This window comes from Mus pahari, chromosome 18 (assembly GCF_900095145.1).
Source record: "Mus pahari chromosome 18, PAHARI_EIJ_v1.1, whole genome shotgun sequence".
Taxonomy (NCBI): Eukaryota; Metazoa; Chordata; class Mammalia; order Rodentia; family Muridae; genus Mus; species Mus pahari.
In genome coordinates, this window is record NC_034607.1 from 15985158 (window position 1) to 16004311 (window position 19154).

Consider the following 19154-nt stretch of genomic DNA (forward strand, 5'->3'; position numbering starts at 1 on the left):
GTATTTTTATAAATTTATTAAAAAAGAAAAGCAATTGCAATGACATCAGTGATCACCTGTACTCCCCTACTGGGGTAAAGGGAGTGGGAGAGGGGGTGAAGAGAGACGTCCATGGTTGAGTCCCAAAGGAAAATCAAGACATTATTATCAGGCACCCTGTAGCCAGGAGAGGCTGTTGGTGCAGTGGTCTAGACCAGTGCAATTAAAATATATACATTTACAGTTATCCTGCAACAGGAAGTAGAGTGCCCAGTAGACCAGCAGCCCACTCCTCCACCTAGTCTGTATCTTTGAAGCCATCACTACAGTCACGTGAACAAGTAAAAAGAACTGAGTTAAACAAACAAACAAACAAACACCAATCCAAGTGAGCCCCCTGGCCTCTGTGGGCTGCTCTTACGCTGTGCCAGAATTGGAGCCCGCACGCACGGACAGGGCCGGGAGCCAACTGCAATGCAGCCACAAAGGGGAAATCTGCATCAAAGGAAAGAAAACTCAAACTTGCCTATGAGGTTAGGGTTATGTACAAACTTACAGACACGAATAAATAGCGTTCTACAACTGCCGGCTGAAGCGCTACAGTTAAGTCTGAGGAATCCCTGAAGCCTCCTGTTAGAATCCGCTCCACTTCAAAGGCAGAAATCCCTCCCGGCTTTCAGTGACCCCTGGAAGCTCACGGGAAGAGCCAGAAGTTGTAGTGAGTTTATAAAAAAGGATCAGCCCCCTCTGACCTCTGGAAGCCAGGAGAAATGGCGAGATTCCTGGGACTAGGAAGAGATGGCTTCCTGCGCGCTTCTCCAATTAAACTGGTCTCCCTGCGATATTTCTTTATAAGGTTAAAGTCTTTCCCATCTTTAACACAGAACAAAGACAAAGAGCCAGTCTCTAGACTTGCCAGGTATTTTAGTCTTTGGATTGACTGTGTTTGACTTTGATTGCAGAGAAGGCAGCCAACTCTTTTTATGTATCAACATTGGTCTTTTCTTCCAGGCCTCAGCATCTGCTGGGGCTGGGGCTGGGGCTGGGGCTGGGGCTGGGGCTGGGGCTGGGGCTAGGGCTAGGGCTGGGGCGTGTGTGTGTGTGTGTGTGTGTGTGTGTGTGTGTGGCTCAGTGGTAGAGTGCTTCTCCAGAAAACACATTTCTGAGGCCCAATTCCTGACCCTGCAGGAATCCTTGCAGGCTGTAGTTGGTCCCTGCAGCACTGATGCAGTGAGCAAACCTTGCTGCAGGGCCTACAGAGAACGGAGAAAACAAGTGGAAACTGGCACCAAAGAATCAGCTGCCATGGGAAGAACATTCACCCTCTGGGTCAGCACCCAGGCAGGGATGAAGCACACATCTCTGCTCCACTCTGTGCTCCAGCAGTGCTCCAGTCTGCATCCCGGACAGCTGGCTCAACAGTGCTTCTTCAGGCTATATAATGATTCTCTTTTAGTGCACGTCGGAAGGTGTCAGTGTAAATGTACTTGGTTTCTTCAGCCTAAGAGTCATGCCTGGTATCTATCCATCCACTGGAGAATCAAGCTCTACAGCAGCACTTGGGCCAGCAGGGCACTTGCTCTCTAGATTGAAATGCACAGATCCTTCCATTTGCTACTTGCTGTCATAAAGCCCATGATTAAATACCCTAGGTTTGCCTCTGTTGAAGAACGTCCTCAACACTTCAGCACAGATGTTGTGAAGTTTTGTTCTTTACTCTCTAAACTGTCTCTAAAGTGGCCATAGTATGAACTATGACCCTGATGGCCGTTAATAGAAATGAGCAGACCAGTCAGTCAAAGCTAGAAACGTACCTTTTATGTCCATCTATCCTTTATCCTGAGTCCAAAATAGCCTTTTTGTACTTTCTTGGCTGAAGTAAACACCAACCTAGCATGTGGGCAGACAGATTCTTATCAGCACAGGCCAGGAGACTGCAGCTCGGTTTGTTGATCCAAGTCCTAACCGGAAGCTTCTTTGCTTGGGAGCCACCTGAGTGCAAAGTGTCTGTGCATCAGGCAGCCCGACACCCCAGCAGGGCACGGATGCTGTTGAGAGCCCACAGGGAGGCAGGGGCTGTGGCTGCCTTGACTGAGGACCAGGTTGAGAAGGCGGCTCTCCCTACTGCAATGGCTGACTAGCTGGCTTTACCACTCAACATAAGTGCTGTGTTTGTAATGCTGGGCTGGCAAATACCTCTTTTTAATCATCCAAATTTGCAAAAGGTCAGTGTCCAACAGTCTGAAACAGGTCCTCAATGAAGGGGTGCGACAAAAGCTTGCCACTTCAGTTTGTCAGCCATTATTGCAGCTGTAATACTGAGCTAAGTGGTTTCTGTCCTGAGAAAGGGCAGAGTGAGACTGTCAGTGCCCCACCGGAAGTCAGTCCATTTCCAGAACAGTGGAGAGAACCGTGACTGATCAGCTCTGCCACCCTCCTGTGGTTAGGAAACTCGGATGATCTGTGTCATGGCTTCTTCGTCAGCTTGGTTTGGATCCTACAGAGAGAGAGACAGCACAACAGTCCTTTACACCAGCAACAGGAGTCCCTGTTGGCTCTCACAACTTAGGTACTTGGTGGCTAGGACAAAGCCCCAGAGCAAGCACAATGATATGCTGTGGGTTTGTGTCATTATTTTCATATGATAATCCCAAAAAATGGATTCCCAACAGTATTCTCCACAAATGAAGATGCAAATGGAAAGAGATGAGGGAACTTCTCAGGTCAGCACAGAGAGTAAGGAAAGCCTTCTGCACCTCGGCCTATAGCCAGCAGCTCCTCGTCACAGACACGCACAGATACCACTAAGAACAGAGGGTTGTCAGGACGTTTGCAGTGTGGTTCACTGAGGAGGAGGAGGAACCTGCAGACTGCCGTGGGTAGACTATTAAAACCTCACTATCTGATACAGAACTGATATCACCTGGCCAGAGGATGGGGCCCTGGGAGTGCGGAGGAACTCCATGCTGCTGATAGTGAAGTGAGCCAGCAAAAGAATCATGAACTCAACCACTTAGAACTGGATTCTAAGCTAACCCCCAAACCACGGCACAACAAAGCTTTCTATTTTAATGTCGCTTACTCTGCAATAAAGGAAGCAATGGGGACCAAATAGAGAAAACCTCTTATTGGTTCTTACAAGGTAAAGGGTGAAATGATGGGAAAGTACAAGAGGTAAGAGAGCTCCAGTAGAGATGAGAGCAGGCTCAAAGCCTCTCAGACCAAAGCCATCTGTGGAACCCCAGCGCTTGGGAAACTGGGGCAGGAGTAGTGCAAATCTGAGGACAGCCTACGCTACACAGAGAGAAGAAGGGATAGTCATGGAAACGATGGAGAAAGAACATTACAGACTAGAAACTGTAAGGACAAAGGACCAGGCAGGAGAAACAGATAAATAGGTAAACAGTGAGCAAATGAATCTAGACACAGACATACGCTTACTGACCATGGGGTGAGAAAGCAAAGGTAGGAGAGGGCGTGATGTGGTGCCTGATGACCACCACCCTGAGATGTGGAAAATGCAAAGGGAGACAAGACACACGACAGTGGATACAAACCAAGAAGGAGGGCTAGGCCAGGCTGGCATCAGTCAGGAGGGTACAATAAACATATGTAAACATGTAAAAGAACTTCAGAATCTGAACCATCTAAACTGTAATAACTAGGTGGTGACAAGCTACCTGTTTAGGTTACAGAATAATGAACAAGCACTCCATTTTGGACAAACAAATTCAGAAGCGTGTAAGAGATAATTAGTGAGATTCTACTACCTGAGTTTAAATTCAGTTGATGAGTCTGTTTGTGGAAGAAGCAGGATTTGAACCAAAGGCCTCATATGCCAGTCAAATACTCCACACTACTGAGCTAGCTACAGTACTAGCCCTTTATGAGTCTCACTAAATTAGCTGGGGTTGAATTCATCTCTAGCCCAGGATTTTGGATTTTGGTTTTTGGAGACAGGGTTTCTCTGTATAGCCCTGGCTGTCCTGGAACTCACTTTGTAGATCAGGATGGCCTTGAACTCAGAAATCCTCCTGCCTCTGCCTCCCAAGTTAGTGCAGGGATTAAAGGCATGCACCACCACGCCCCGGCTGGCCTCACCTTGTTATCTTCTTGCCTCAACTTCCAGAGTAACTGGGATGTGGACTGCACTTCCAGGGCTGATTCAGCTGTGCAAGGATCTGCCTTAGGCAAGTTTCCTAAGATCTCAAGAACTCCTATTCAACTGTAAAAAATGCTATGTACTCTATGGACCTGAGGTCGCCAGTCAGTTGAACAACAACAAATAAAAGCTTACTAGAATGCATGACACAAGAACTGCCCCACAGCATTAAATGTTACTGACTCTAATGGAATGCTAAAAGAAAGTAAAACTTTTCCTTAAAAAACAAAGACCTGAGAAACCACGAGTAAATAAGGCCGTGGGTTGGAGCTTTCAGTGCTTCTAAGAAAGGAAGCTAAGCAACAGACACCACATGCTGTACAGAGTGTGTTTCTTCCTTAAACGGAGGACAGTTCATTGTTGACAGAGAGAAGGCCGGCAACAGAGAAAGGAAGTAGTCAATGTCCTTACCTGCATGTGAGGACTATCCTTTTCTTTCGGAGAGAAGAAGCGGCCCCCTTCCCCACGCTTCCGTGCCATGGCATGCCGATGCCGAGACTCATGGAGGTATTTCTAGAGAACAGAAATAAGAGCCCCCACTGTTAGTGAGAAGATCTAGCAGTAACCTACGGCAGAGTCTATCACTACAAGTTTAGGCAGTGCAATCAGGGTCCTCTGCTCCGGGAGCTGACCAAGGTTTGGTTGACCAAACGGCAGGTCAGGAGGAGACTCCATCTCTATGCTATCTATAGCTTAGACTAGGTCAGTGGATGCTGGCTAATGTGACAGACAGACTGACTCCTTTAAAATGAGAAGGCCACTTTCTTATTCCCTTGGCTCCTTGGCTAGAGCCCAACTGCCATTTCAAACTACAACCAACGCATGAGCACTGCAGCCTTAAGACAAGAGAAGTCCGGAGGACACATTTTCTCTGGACTTCTTCACTGTAGAAAAGGGAAAGTCCCTTGTTTCCAAGACATTTTGTCACCAGTCTTACAGTAAACCTTCCTGCATTCCAGTGTTTGGAAGGGACAAGGAAACACACAGGCTTGATGCAGAACTGTGCCTGCTTAGCATTCCCCGGGGCACACGTACCCTTCGTTCCTTTGGGATCTTCCCTTCTGCCTCTAGTTTAGCCCGTGCTTGTCTCCTCTTAAGGATGCGGTGATACTGTTTAGCATTCACATACAGGGGCTCTTCTTCCAGCATCTCTGCTCCAGGTAAAGGGATTCTTTGGATGGCAGGCACAGAGCCAGCTCCTGGTACCATCTGCATGAACAGGAGACCAGACCTTATTAGTGGCATGAAAACCCTAAATAGAATTGCCCATTCACACCCATACTGCTATATCTCCAACACCCAGACTAGTCTGCTAATGTGGATGCAGACCACTATTAGTGCCTTAAGGATGGAGTTAGCTGCAAATCCAAAAGTCATCATCATATGTGACTTCACAGGAGACACCAACTTGCAGCTCAAAGACAAGAGAAGCCCGTGGAAAGCTCCAGTGCCAGGGACACTTTCCTTACCATGACCATTCCTCCTGAGTTGACCACATTCCCTGCCACGGGCAGTGTCACAGTGACCGTCCCTTGTCCACTGCTGGTTGTGTTGGTATTGGCTCCTGTCTGAACGATCTGTGCCCCTGCCAAACTGGCTGCTGGGATGGTGATCATGCCTGAAACAGGGACTGTAACTTTAAGAAAACAAAACATAAAACAAAAACAAAACAAAACAAAATAAAATAAACAGGTACACGGAATAGAAAGAAGGGGAAAAAGTTAGTCCCTTCCCCCTGGCTCCTGTATACCCTCCTGGATAAACTGGCAAACACCACGGAGGAAAGCAAGCATCTTCCACTGCTTCACTGTGTTCTGCTAAGTAGTCTCTGTTAGGTTCATTTTTAAAAGTTTAACAGTCTAGGGCCCAATTCCAAATAAATTATACCATCACAGAATATGGCTGCGATCTCCTTTAAACTTAGCTTCCAAAGCATTTAAGTCTACTTTGAGCATGGTTTCCCTGAAGCCAAGTCTAGTCCTGTTACACATCTCTTCCTCGTGTATACTTCTCTAAGCCTTTGCACTCTGTATGGTGTTTACATCTTCGTTCTCATGACTCTAAGTAAACACCTATGTGAATAGATGTAGAGGCCCAAAGTGAAATGGAAGGAACTCTAGTGACTAAGCAGCATCAGGATGGTCATATGTGGTGACTGATGATCACTACAGATGTGGTGGAAATCCTGTTGTTGTTTAAACATGACATGGACTTCATAATGATTCTGAAGCACTCTCGGGTACTCAAAGGCTAAAACTAATGCTCTAAAAGGTGCCACTGCTATAGTGGCAGTTTACCTTGTTGGAGAATTGTGCCATCTGCATTAACTGGTTGGTAGACAATAGTCTGCCCTTCAGCAGTCTGGGCCACTTGCTGTCCCTGGACAGCAATCTGTTGTTGTGTCTGTAGAAAACAATGACATACTTAACAGATGCCAGACCCACGGAGACCCCATTTTGATGACGTTCTTCACATTCACAGTCTATGTGACCCAGGTGGCTCGCTGTCCGACCCTCCCAAGTCAGCTGTCCTGATGCCAGAGGAGCAGTGGACTCACCTGAGTCTGACCAGCGGTGACTGCAGTCTGTGGCTGCTGGATGATGATCTGCTGGGTTTGACCCTGCTGGCCTTGCACCTGCACAGCCTGCCCACCTTGGATCTGGATCTGTCCAGGAGGCACCAACTGTATCTGTGGAAGGGAATATACAAACAGCTTGGCACCACATTGACACCACTCCTCTGGTTCCTTATTTGTTTTTGCTTTTTATTCTAGGTGTATGGGTATTTTGCCTGTATGTATATGTGTGTGGGGGTGGGGGAGGGTGTGGGTGTGTATGTGTGCATGTGTGTGTATACACACACCCATACCCACACATGCGTGTCTGGTGTCCAGAGACCAGAAGAGGGAGTTGGATCCCCTGGAACTAAAGTTACAGATGGCTGTGACCACAAGGTGGTGTTGGGAATCAAATCTGGGTCTCTAGTAGAACAGCTTGTGTTCTCAACTGATGAGCCATCTCTCCAGCCTCAGTCTTTGCTTTCTGAAAATTAGCTGAACAAATTCCACTAGAGACCAGGAAATACCCAGAGGAATATGCCTGCAATCCTACAACTTGGGAGGCAGAGGCAGGGTTATCAGGAATTCAAGGCCAGTGTTAGGAACACAAAAGTGTCCCTTTAAAAAATAATTGTTGGTGGCATGGTTATTTTTTAAAGTATATTTACTTAAACATACTCTGAAGTGCTGTTATCAATGAATAAAACAACTTTTGTAATACATTCTTTCCAAGTTAAATGTTAAGCTGATGGTAGCAAAGGCGACACTTTGATTAGGTCCTTGATAGACAGATCAGCTGTCAAGAAACTGAAATGCATAACCATCCATTTGACTAGACATACAATCCTCATGAAAACAAACATTAGGCATGTCTGTTTCTAGATTAATTAACAGAGGTGGCAGCCTAAACTAAGAAGGAGACAGTGAGCAGGGCAGCAGCCACTCTGCCTCCTGTTGCGGCCTCTTCCCCACCATGCTGGACCAGCACCCTTACCCTGTGATCAGCAGAAAAGTAACTCATACAAAATGCTTCTTGCTTTAAGCCAACAAGCTCTAGGCTATGGTGATCCACAGGAGTGACACAGACAAGGTTCCAAATCCCTCACTGTCACTCAGCACTGCTGGCGGTGTTCACCAGCTCTTCCTATCCCTACCCTTCAAAGTGCCAAACCTCACACCACAAAGGCAGACAGCAAGAGATCCTGTGAGTAATCACTTACCAAAATCTTGACAAGTTTTAAATGTTTTTCTTTGAAATCTTATAAACTGACAAAACTAAAAAGCCTTAACAGCTCAAGGAACAAATCCTGTTTTCTTGAGTACTGATATATAAACCTTAAAAGATCTGATGGGAAAGCATTTAGGAAGGCCCACAACTCAAAATTTCTAGTACCTTATACTCTAGAATATCTCCAATCTAAGCCAGGGTCCCACCTCGTCCCCACCCCTAGACCCACCTTCCTTCTCACTGGCTTTGTAAGCATCTGTCACAGTTCCTTTGACCCTCTGGAGCATTCCCAGATCTAGCAGGCTGGGAGATCACTCTTGGAAAGGTGAGTCTGTGAAGGACGTGCCTAGATTCTCAAGTCCCACCACTCTCCAGCTGACCGACTGCTGGTGGGAGGGAAAGGAAAGGAAACCAGGCCATGGCCCCGTGTCTTAGAGACATCTGTGAACCATTCTGTTGGGCTACACATTGCCCAAGTCTTCTTAAGGACTTGATGACTACTTAACTCAATTACAATTGTGGGCAGCTGACGAGGTCAGCAAATCTCCCTGTTTCCACCTGGGCTGCTTTGCTCTGTGGTTCAGGTAGCAAGGAACACCTGTTTCCTCCACATTCCTGTGCTCCTGTTCTGCAGTACAGTACAACAAAGGCAGAAAGACTAAGCACAAAATAAGGGGTAGGACTCAAGCAAAAGCAGCTGGGGTTTGTTTTTTGTTTGTTGTCTTTTTTGCAGCAATTTCTTCTTCAAAACATCTGCTCTGCAGGCTAGGGAGACAGCTCAGACAGAGGTAAGGCATGTGGTGCACAGCACAAGAGTCTGACTGGAATCTTGGCATCCACAGGAATGCATGGCAGTCCTGGCACAGAGGACAGACTTGAATGGGCAGACACCAGGGAACTCCTAGACTACAGTTAGTAAAAGACCTTGTCTCAAAAACTAAGGTAAAGACACCTGGCCTCTGCATGTGTGTACAAACCTGTACACATATGAATATATACACCATCCACACTCATGCCAGACTTCTACTCTGATATACAACCTAAGTATTTAAAAACACCACTCGCCTGCTGTAAACCTTGTGTTCCAGACACAGGTACTTGCATGATGGTCTGGCCTTGTCCACCAGGCACAGCCTGTACCATGATGGGTTGGCCTGTTGATGTAATAAGCTGGCCTCCACTGACTTGCACCATTAATGGCTGGCCCTGGACCTAGAAAGAAATAAAATAACAATGAAATAGTGTCAGACACAAGCAGCTTCACCAAGACAATCAATCACTGCAACTATCCTGCTGCCTGGAAGAGGGGAGGCAAGGCAGATTTAGGAAAGTCAGTCTTCCGCTTACCCACCAGGGTCTCCATGTAGTGCTAGCTGGCCTTGAACTCAGATATCCTGCCTCTGCCTCCCAAGTGCAGAGATTAAATCCTGACCTGAGACAGTGTTTGTAAACTCTAATACTCATATTCTCTGTGTCTGCCTGTGTGGAGGTTATGTGCATATGCTACAGCGTGGGATGTCAGATCCCCTGGAGCTTGACTTACCAGGATTAAGAGCTGTCTGACATGGAGCTGACTGAAATCAGACCCTCTGCAGCAGCAATATGTGCTCTTAACTATTGAGCCAACTCTACAGCTCCAAGAAAAGTAAGTCGAATGCTCTTCAGACACTTCTGATCATTTTTGATTAAGTGCCAAGCTGGATATTCAAAGGTCAAATATAATGGAATGTATCTAGAGTCTGGAAAATCCCAAGAGATGTAAGGCACTCATCACCAAACACATGCTGAATCCGAGAAAGCAGTCAAGTTACCAGGACTGCTTGCCTGCTCAAGCTGACACTCAGGACCAGTTCTGGTAAAGGCTATAGAAGCAGAGGGCCTCAGCTAGTTTCAGGTAAGCCTGAGGAGACCCCATTTCAAAGCGAAGCCAAGACTGGTCAGAAACATTATCCAGCCAGTTTGTGATCAAGGTAGAGTTCTTCAAACTGCACCATAAATATTTACATAGCTGTTTTAATTATCAGAAGCAATGAAACCCTGAAATCGGACAGCTACTGTATGTAAATAGAATGTCCAATTTTCAGTCTTCCGAATCAACAGACACTCTAGAAAGGAAGCCAATGCAATGCTCAGTCACACCTTGAACCCCGGTGTGAAAACTCAAGAAAGCCTTTCAGAGGCCCAGACAGAAGCTGCTGTGCACTGAGGAGTAACGGGACAAATCCAAACCTCTCTTGTAGAGTGTGTCTCTACTACAAGGAACAATGTGTAAGAGAACAGACTGGCACTCCCCTTAGTCCCAGCACAAGTCAATTCCAACAGCATCAGCTACCTGTGCAGTTACTGTGTCCTAGATGTGTAGGGTGGCGAGGCTCTCCACCGTTCTTCATCAGAACCATCAGCCCAGCCTCAGGGCTGTCCCCTGAGAAACTCATGACCTGGAAGACTTCATGGCCTATATTCACACTCTCTCAAGTCTCCACAAATTCCCTTTGCTGCACCAATGGCTTTTTGTGCGGTGTTAGGAAATGTAATCAGGAGCCTTACTGCAGAGTAAGAGAAAGAACTGTCTGAGTTCTCCTCCCGTGAGGAGGCTCATGAGAAGTCCCCGTTACTTCCATTTCTCTTCAGTGCCATCTAGAGCTAAGTGAGCTGACACAGCTGTGTTGTTAGAGTGCACTGGAAGGCTGTGCAGTTCTTGGTGTCAAAGTGGAAGCCAGAAGCTGACATTAGATGTCATCTTAACTGCTTGCTACCTTGTTTTGAGACAGTCTCCTAGAGCTCCCTGCCACAGGGACAGACAGACAGCCACAGGTTCTTCATGTCTCTGCCTCCTAGGCTGGGGTTATAGGATAAACCTACATATTTTTAAATGACTTCTATGGACTGAAACTTAGATCTTCACACTTGCATAGCAAATAGGGCACACTGAGCCATTGCCTCAGTTCCCAAAGTTGACACAAATTTAAAACCACTTACTTTTCTGGTTATCCATCATCTCTGCCCACCCGGCACACCCCTCCTACACTAACATGCTATACATGCATGCAATAAAGGATTTGAGACCGAGGAGCTCGTGTGTCTACAACAAAGACCACAAGGACTCATGCATGAGACAACAAGCCACACAGTTAAGAGCATGGTACATCCCATTCACACAGTGGTTAATGACAATCCCAGACACCATTTCATGTATTAAAAAGATGAAGCAAGCAGGAACAGAAAGCTGCTGCTCTCCCTGATACTCAAACTGTGCAGGAAGACAAAACAAGCTTCTTTTATTTTAATATATGTGTAAAACTGGCTGTGTGTCATCACCAAAGTGGCAGGGTTGGGACAGGCTGAGAGGGTCAAGTGCTTACAGCAATGGTTCTCAACTGGTGGGTTGCAACCCTTTGGGGACTGAATGATCCTCTCATAGGGGTTGCCTGAGACCATCAGAAAACTCGGATGTTTATGTTATAATCCATACCAGTAGCAAAAGTATATTTATGAAGTAGCAATGAAAATAATGTTACGGTTGGGGTCACACCTTGAGGAACTGTATTAAACGGTTGCAGTGTCAGGAAGGTTGAGACCCACTGACTTACAGGACAGGGTGGTTCCCTGCAGGAGTAACCTCAGTAACATTCTCAGTAAACTGAGATGCCAGATGACTCTGGAGGCCCTACTGAGTCAACCAATTCAACAGAGGAAAAAAGGGAGGGCAGGTATCTGAGTCTTGTCAATTTCTCAAAACCTTTAGTTCTTAATGGACTCAGAAAAGGCCAATGCTGTTACTCTCTTATCACAGGAATTTAGGATATTTAACATAATACTGAAGAACAGCATTGGTTAACTCCCGTGTTTGTTTTTTAAAGCATATCAGTGTAACCAGTAATAACCTTGCTTTGCCCCAAACTCTCCTTCCTCCTGCCTCCTCCATATCCCAACTGCTAGACAAGGCACATTATCACCATGTGCTATGCTGCCACTTAGAGATGTGCAATCATCTGCACAGAGCTTGTAATGAGACACGAGGGGTATGTGAGTCTCAGATAAGCTGTGCTTAGTGCAATGGCTGTTCAGTAGTCAAGTTGCACTTTTAGCAAAAACAAAACAGTGTAGCCGAGTCTTCCCATGTGTGCACTCCCTTCTCCAGTGTAACACAATTCAGGCAACTCTGGCACGTGCCTGGATTGGGAGCTGAGGACTGAGAAAGATCTGAAGCCACCTGTAGAATGTATTCCTGTTGCGTCCTGGTCTTTCTAAAGCAACACACTTAGTGCACACTTCTGAGAAAACAGACACAGCAGTCACTCCATGTCTTGGCACACTGGCCTCGGAGACAGGTTAGCAGCACAAAAGGCATGCGATTTTGCCATTCAATTTGAGATCCAAACACAAACAGCAGCAGACAGGCAGCGTTCATGCAGTGCTCACGGGGAATCAGAGAGGGCACCACTACCTGGAGGGTCTGGACTTGCTGGCCTGAGGCGGATGCCACCTGGGCCTCAGTCTGCAGCTGGACAGCAGTGACACCACCCTGCTGCTGAGAACAGGAAGAGGGAGAGCTTGAAATGTATCAGGATGGAAATATACAGCTAAGATAGCAGATCACTCTGAGGGAGAGGGAGAGGGCCTCTAAAGTGCCTCATCCCACACAGGAACTTTCAAAGGTGTGGACTCCTATATTCAAGCTGTCATGCTGCAACAGCTGTTCTTAGAGTGGACCTCATAACACACTTCTATGACTTAAAATAAAAAGATTTATTATAATGCAGTTCTCCGTAGTAATTTTTCCCTTCTGCTAGACATATATGTTAAGGATCTCTTCCTTTTCTTAGGGTTACAAGAACACAACTGCCAGGTTTTAAAGCCTTGAAACTACAATGAAGAATTGTTGTGGCTTTAAAGCACCACCATGGAGGAGGAACTAGCCACGGTGAGCGATCCAGATGCCAGCCTCAGGAGGCTACTGCTTTACATCCCCAAACGAAGATTTACTCCTATGCACTTGGCTGCTTTAGAGGCAATGTTTTCAGAAAGTCAACCTTATTTCCTATCTTGGGGAAGTCCTCACAGAAGACAGACCCACCGACAAGGCTCTGGCCATAGTTAGAAGGCCCCTCCAAGAACTATTCTCTAAGGCACTTCAGGAAGCCGCAGCGCTACAGCAGAGTGTAGACAGGAAGGCGGCTACCACGCTCAGCCCATCTCCCCCTTTAATGCAGAGTAGCCTCTCCCCTCATCAGTGGCTTGGGACTCACTACTCCCTGCACCCTCCCTGCTATTCTGTACTAGTGAACCTCTGTTCTCAGGAGCAAACACACGAGGACAACAGTCTTGGCCTGTAATCAAATAGAAACAATGTCTTTTTCTCCAAAGTGCAGGAGAGGGGAGTGGGGAGATTCACTACTATAAACCTAGGTCAAAGCATCAATCCACACATCTGAGCAACTACTGTGGAAGACACCAGTGGCAGACGCTCTCGTTCAGTATGTACAAGTTATCCACGGAGTGGCACCCAAATATTATTCTAATATTTAACCACAACTGTTCAGAATTAATTCTGAACAGACTGGCTGGAATCTGACAATTGTCTGTTGTGGCCAAATCCTTACTTTATCACAAGGTAGCATAAAACGAGGGAAATAAGCAGACTTAATGCAGAGAAAAGCAGGGTAGGTCAAATAAAAGAGGGCAATCTACTTTTAAAGTGATTTTCATGAAGAACAAGGATCAGGTGGCAACAGACTGATTCATAGCACAGCAGCAGTCATGAGACTGAGGCCTTCCTAAAGTCTGACTAGGTCTAAGTCCTTCCACAGAGGACTCCATCACTGTGGTATTGTGATAGGCAAAGCACACTTGCTCCCATACCTGCTGCTGAATCTGGCCGGCCTGCACCACGATCTGCTCTGTGGAACTATTGCTGTTTGTCGTATACTGCTCCATGGCCTGGCCGCGCTAAGAGTCCTGAAGCTTCACTCTACAGATCCCAGGCAGCTGCCAGGCAGGGACTCCTATTAAAAAGGAAGGAAAAAACCTAAAATGAGTCGATCAGTAAAGGCCCTCTTAAGATACTTACTATATATACACACACATACACACACACACACACACAATTGTTTGCAGTATTTACAATATAAATAAACATCAGTGGGAGATACTCATCATTCTTTTTGTTTGTTTGTTTTTTAAATAAAAGAGGATATATAGCACAGTCTTTAAAAAAATAGCATGGTCAGGCTAGTAGTGGGTATCCGCAATACCAATACTGGAGAGGCAGAGGCAGGAGTCTAAAAGTTTGAGCCAGTCTGGGCTGCATAACCTGACTCCCCTCAGAGACTAACCGACAAGCAAGCCACAGTACTTTATTTTCACTTGCACTGTGAGGGTGTGTGGTGTTGAAAAGTACATTTTCATACCATGGTGGCCAGGACATAGAGAATAATTACTCCAAATGGTCAGGGCGAGATTTAGTCCCAAATAACAAACACCCCTCACAGTAACCCACTTCTAACTAGGCCCCACTTAACCAATAATGGTATCATATAAATCCACCCAGACTGGAACCCCCCTCGTATAAACAACATCCTCACAGACAGGCCCAGGTGTGCTTTACTAACTCCCCGTTTCTTAACCCGGTTAAGCTAATAAAACTGACCACCTTTCAATATCGCCAGAATAACACTTAGGAGCACTGTCAGACCATCTCTTGTTGCAAGGACTACTTTCAAGGCAGTAGGTCTATGTCAGAGAATTTGTATACACACGTGGGCCCAAACATGCTACTCTCTTGAGCCACATATGTCACAAACGACCTCAGGCTAGAGGTTTGTTACTAAGTAGTTCAAATATTTTGCTTATCAAAATCTCCACCCTACATGAGCCTGGGGTGTGTGTCTTATGCTTATAATCACAGCACTTGGCAAACAGAAGATGAGAACTACCTGTGTCAGGCTAGCCTGGGCTACACAGTAAGTTCAGGACAACCTATGCTTGAGTGAGAGACACTTTGCCTGTAAACAAACTCCACCTTACAGAATCATGTCTACTAAAAACAAAACAAAAGCAAACCCCCAAATTTCCTGTGCACAGTGATACAGGCCTTAAACTCAGCAGACAGATCTGAGTTCAAGTCTCTACTGGGAGTTCGTTCCAGGCCAACCAGGGCTATACAGTGAGACCCTGTTTCAAACTCCATTAAGTAGCACTAAGTAGAACACTTTAGCAAAGCTCTGGGGATTGTGGTATAGTCCAGGATGGTGACTGCAATGGAATGCTATCAAAGATAGCAGGCATTTAAAACCTATTAAAGCACAGCCTGTTTCCATGTGGTGGATCAATACACACACGGGGTGTTTAAAACCTGGTTTAGTATCAAATCCCATCTAGACTATTCTTTGCATATTTACCCTGCAGCAAAGCCTAAACAGTGAGCCCAAATGAACCATTTCTTGGTTGATTATTTCAGATTGTTTCTTAGAAACTGAAAGGTACTATCTTAGTCAGGGTTTCTATTCCTGCACAAAACATCATGACCAAGAAGCAAGCTGGGGAGGGAAGGGTTTATTCAGCTTACACTTCCATGTTGTTATTGATCACCAAGAACCCAAGCAGGTCAGGAAACAGGACCTGATGCGGAGGCCGTGGAGCTATGATGTTACTGGCTTGCTTCCCCTGGCTTACTCAGCCTGCTCTTTTATAGAACCCAAGACNACCAACCCAGGGATGGCACCACCCACAATGGGCCCTCCCACCCTTGATCACTAATTGAGAAGATGCCTTACAAGTGCATCTCGTGGAGGCATTTCCTCAAGGGAGGCTTCTTTATCTGTGATAACTCCAGCTGTGTCAAGTTGACATACAAACCCAGCCAGTACAGGTACCTAACAATATTCAAGTGTGACCTAAATAAACAATGACATATAAAACTTTTTATGCTCTACTATACTTTCTTCAAAACCTCTTCTATCCATCTTGTGGCCCCATTTCTAGGTATATAATCTCTATCCACACAAACATCTATTCACCCACTACCACGAAAGTAAAGTTAGGACTGCCTATGCCCGAGGGAAAAACACATGTGTTTTTGAGTCCGACTTATCTTGCTTAATGTAACATGCATTAGTCAGGGTTCTCTGGAGAAACAGAATAGAATAAATCCATACATATGTATATGTGGAGGAGGTTAGACTGGCTTACAGGCTGTGGTCCAACTAGTTCAACAATGATTGTCGGGCTGGTGAGATGGCTCTGTGGGTAAGAGCACCCGACTGCTCTTCTGAAGGTCCGGAGTTCAAATCCTAGCAACCATATGGTGGCTCATAACCATCTGTAACAAGATCTGACTCCCTCTTCTGGAGTGTCTGAAGACAGCTACAGTGTACTTACATATAATAAATAAATCTTAAAAAAAAAAAAAGTTAAAAAAAAAAAAGAACAATGATTGTCTAGCAACACAAAGTCCAAGAATCCAGTAACTGTTCATCCATGAGGTTGGATGTACCAACTGGCCTTCAGTATAGGTCAGGAACCTGAAGAAGTAGGCCATATGCCAGAGAAGGAGCAAGAGCTAGCAGGCCAAGACCTAGTGACAAAGTTTCTTTCGTCCATGTCCTTTATATAAGTTGCCACCAGCAGAAGGTGGGGCCCAAAATAAAGGCAGACCTTCCCACCTCAAAAGATCTGGATTAAAGGTGTGTCTTCCCGCTTCAAATGATTCCAATCAAGAAAGTCCCTCACAGGTACACTCAGCTCCTTGGGGTTTAGTTAAATCTAGATGTGGTCAAGCTGACAACCAACAACAGCCATTACCTAAAACTTTCCAGATTTATGTTTTCTTGCAAGTTTCATTTTTACGGCTGTATTAAAATTCCATTTTACATATGCATGGCATTTGCATCACCCATTCTGCTGATAACATTTACGTTGGTTCTACTTCCTTGTTATTGTACAAGTACTTGTGAGGTGCATAGAATCCTTTGAGTATGTGTGTAGCTGAGTCACATGGTAGATCTTTTTAATTTGAGAAAGCTCTGCACCTCATTTATACACCAGCAGTGCAAATAATGCAGACTCCTCTTCCCCCATCCTCAGCAGCATTTCTTGCCCTTTATCTTCTAGATGAGTGTTGACTCAGGTAGGGAGGTGGGGCGGAGTGAATTTTAATTTGCATTGCTTTGATGGGTAAGTACGTTGGTCACTTTTAAAAATGCTGGCCCTTTGTGTCCTTCTGAGAACTGCAGAGCCCATCTCGTGCCTGGTACTTCTAGTCCTCTGGTGTCTGCAGTTCTGGCAAGATGGCTCAGTTGGTAAAGTATCTGCCTCAGAAGGACCGAGCTTGATCCTAGAGTGCCCATAACACTGGGTGTGCTGGCCTGTTTATAAAGCCAGAGCTGGGAGGCAGAGACGGCACAACTTCTGGGCCTCCAGTTCAGCCGAATTGGTGAGCCCTCAAACAATGAGAGACCTTGTGTCAAAGGAGAGCAGTTCCGCAGAGGATGAGGGTTTCCTCCAACAGACAAACACTGATGCTATGCAGGTAAAAGCTTTGACTCTGGAGGCTACTTACTTTGCTAAATCCTAATTTCACAAAACACCATTTGTCATTCTTAAGACTATTTCCAGGACCAATGCGGCCCTATTCAGAAAGTTCATATCCTTTTCTGCCACACCACCCTAGAAAAGCCCCATCTTATCTCACAAGCCAAGCAAGGTGGGAATTGATCGGTCAGTCCTCAGTACTTGGATGGGAGTGTTCTTTTCTAGGTCTCTATCTTAAGTGTCACCCCCCCCCCCAGTAGTAACTTACTCTTATAGTGATAAAAAAGAAAATGAGTTTAGATAAACCAGCATTTAATTTGGCAGATGGTAATAATAGAGTCTAAGTATTAGGTACATGGGTGTCCATCATAACATTTTTTCAACTTCACTGTTTGGAAATTGCTACATTACAATGCAGGGGGAAATATTTAATAATAATAATCCGGCTCATTACCCGTAACCAAAATAGACCACTATGCCTTTACTGTGGGTTCCAATGGACTGACTACTCAACACACAGATTTCTGGCTCTGACTTGAACTTACAAAGACAATATGAGTGGCAACATAACTAAATTTAATCACTACCTCATTAGCAATGTATATTCAAAGTTGATTGCTACTTTACTGGCATGTGTTCACTGTATAAAATAATGGGTTTTATCTGTATGTTTTAACAATATACATAACCTGGCTGGACTACTCTGACCCCATTTTCACTTTACAAATAATTCCTTTCTTGTCTTTATTTAGATGATGCATATTTGGTATTTGGCTTTCTGAATATACCTTCGTTACCTTACTCTAAGGCTTCAGTATCATCCATTTCCCTACAAACAACATAATGCATAATACACTGAGCATACATACATTTTTTTTCTTTACAGTTCACTCACTGATTGGCACCTACAGGTTCCCTAACTTGGTGGTGAAGGCACAGCAATGAAGTGCAGTGCCTTTAGTATATGTTGACTCCCAAGACGGCATAGCGGGATCATATAGTGGTGGGGCTTGGTTTTTCTTGGGGGGGGGGATGTCTACAATATGATGGCTTTTCTTGGTGTCAACTTGATACATTTGGTATTAGTTAAAACCCAAGCAGCTGGCCATACCTTTGAGGAATTTTTATAAATTAAATCATTGATGTGGGAAGGTCTACCTGTAATCTGGCTACACCTGGTGACAGTCCATATAAAGGAACTGGAAGAAGTGTTTGCCCTTGCTGGCAAGTTCGTTCCTTCACTGGCTGTACAGCCTAGTACTTCTAGATTCTGTCATATACTGAAGACCAGCTGAAAAAGAAATATACAGTCTCATGAACTGAATAACTAGATTCTTGGCCTTTCGGTTGGTAGAAAGTCATTGTTGGACTAGCTGGATTACTTGTAAGCCACCTACACACACACACACACACACACACACACACACACACACACGTCAGTCAGTCAGTCAGTCTCTGTCCTGTTCCTGGAGAACTCTAATACACCAATCTGCATATACTCCATGGTGGCAGAGGTGACTTATTTCCCAACCCATAGTATTTAAGAGCTATTCCCATCCTCACTCACCGGCACTCTTTATTTTCTTTTTCTTTCTTTTTTTTTTTTTTTTTTTTGGTTTTTTCGAGACAGGGTTTCTCTGTATAGTCCTGGCTGTCCTGGAACTCACTTTGTAGACCAGGCTGGCCTCGAACTCAGA

At 45.3% G+C, this 19154-nt stretch overlaps 1 protein-coding gene across 6 annotated transcripts in view; it reads right to left on the bottom strand.

The window, feature by feature from the left end:
* The window catches only part of Nfya (nuclear transcription factor Y subunit alpha), a 22966-nt gene continuing 3812 nt past the window's right edge, over positions 1-19154 (bottom strand). Inside the window, exons 2-10 of one of the 6 annotated variants that reach the window (XM_029531463.1) lie at positions 13789-13931; positions 12371-12454; positions 8992-9138; positions 6699-6830; positions 6439-6544; positions 5611-5777; positions 5177-5350; positions 4553-4654; positions 1-2476 (exon numbers count right to left, since the gene is read on the bottom strand). In XM_029531463.1, the coding sequence (XP_029387323.1) occupies positions 2423-2476; positions 4553-4654; positions 5177-5350; positions 5611-5777; positions 6439-6544; positions 6699-6830; positions 8992-9138; positions 12371-12454; positions 13789-13863 (1041 nt within the window). In that variant the 5' untranslated portion in view covers positions 13864-13931 and the 3' untranslated portion in view covers positions 1-2422. Of the gene's footprint in view, positions 2477-4552; positions 4655-5176; positions 5351-5610; positions 5778-6438; positions 6545-6698; positions 6831-8991; positions 9139-12370; positions 12458-13788; positions 13932-19154 lie in introns of all 6 variants that reach the window. The other 5 variants (XM_029531464.1, XM_021217686.2, XM_029531462.1 and 2 more) reach the window with 5 other exon arrangements.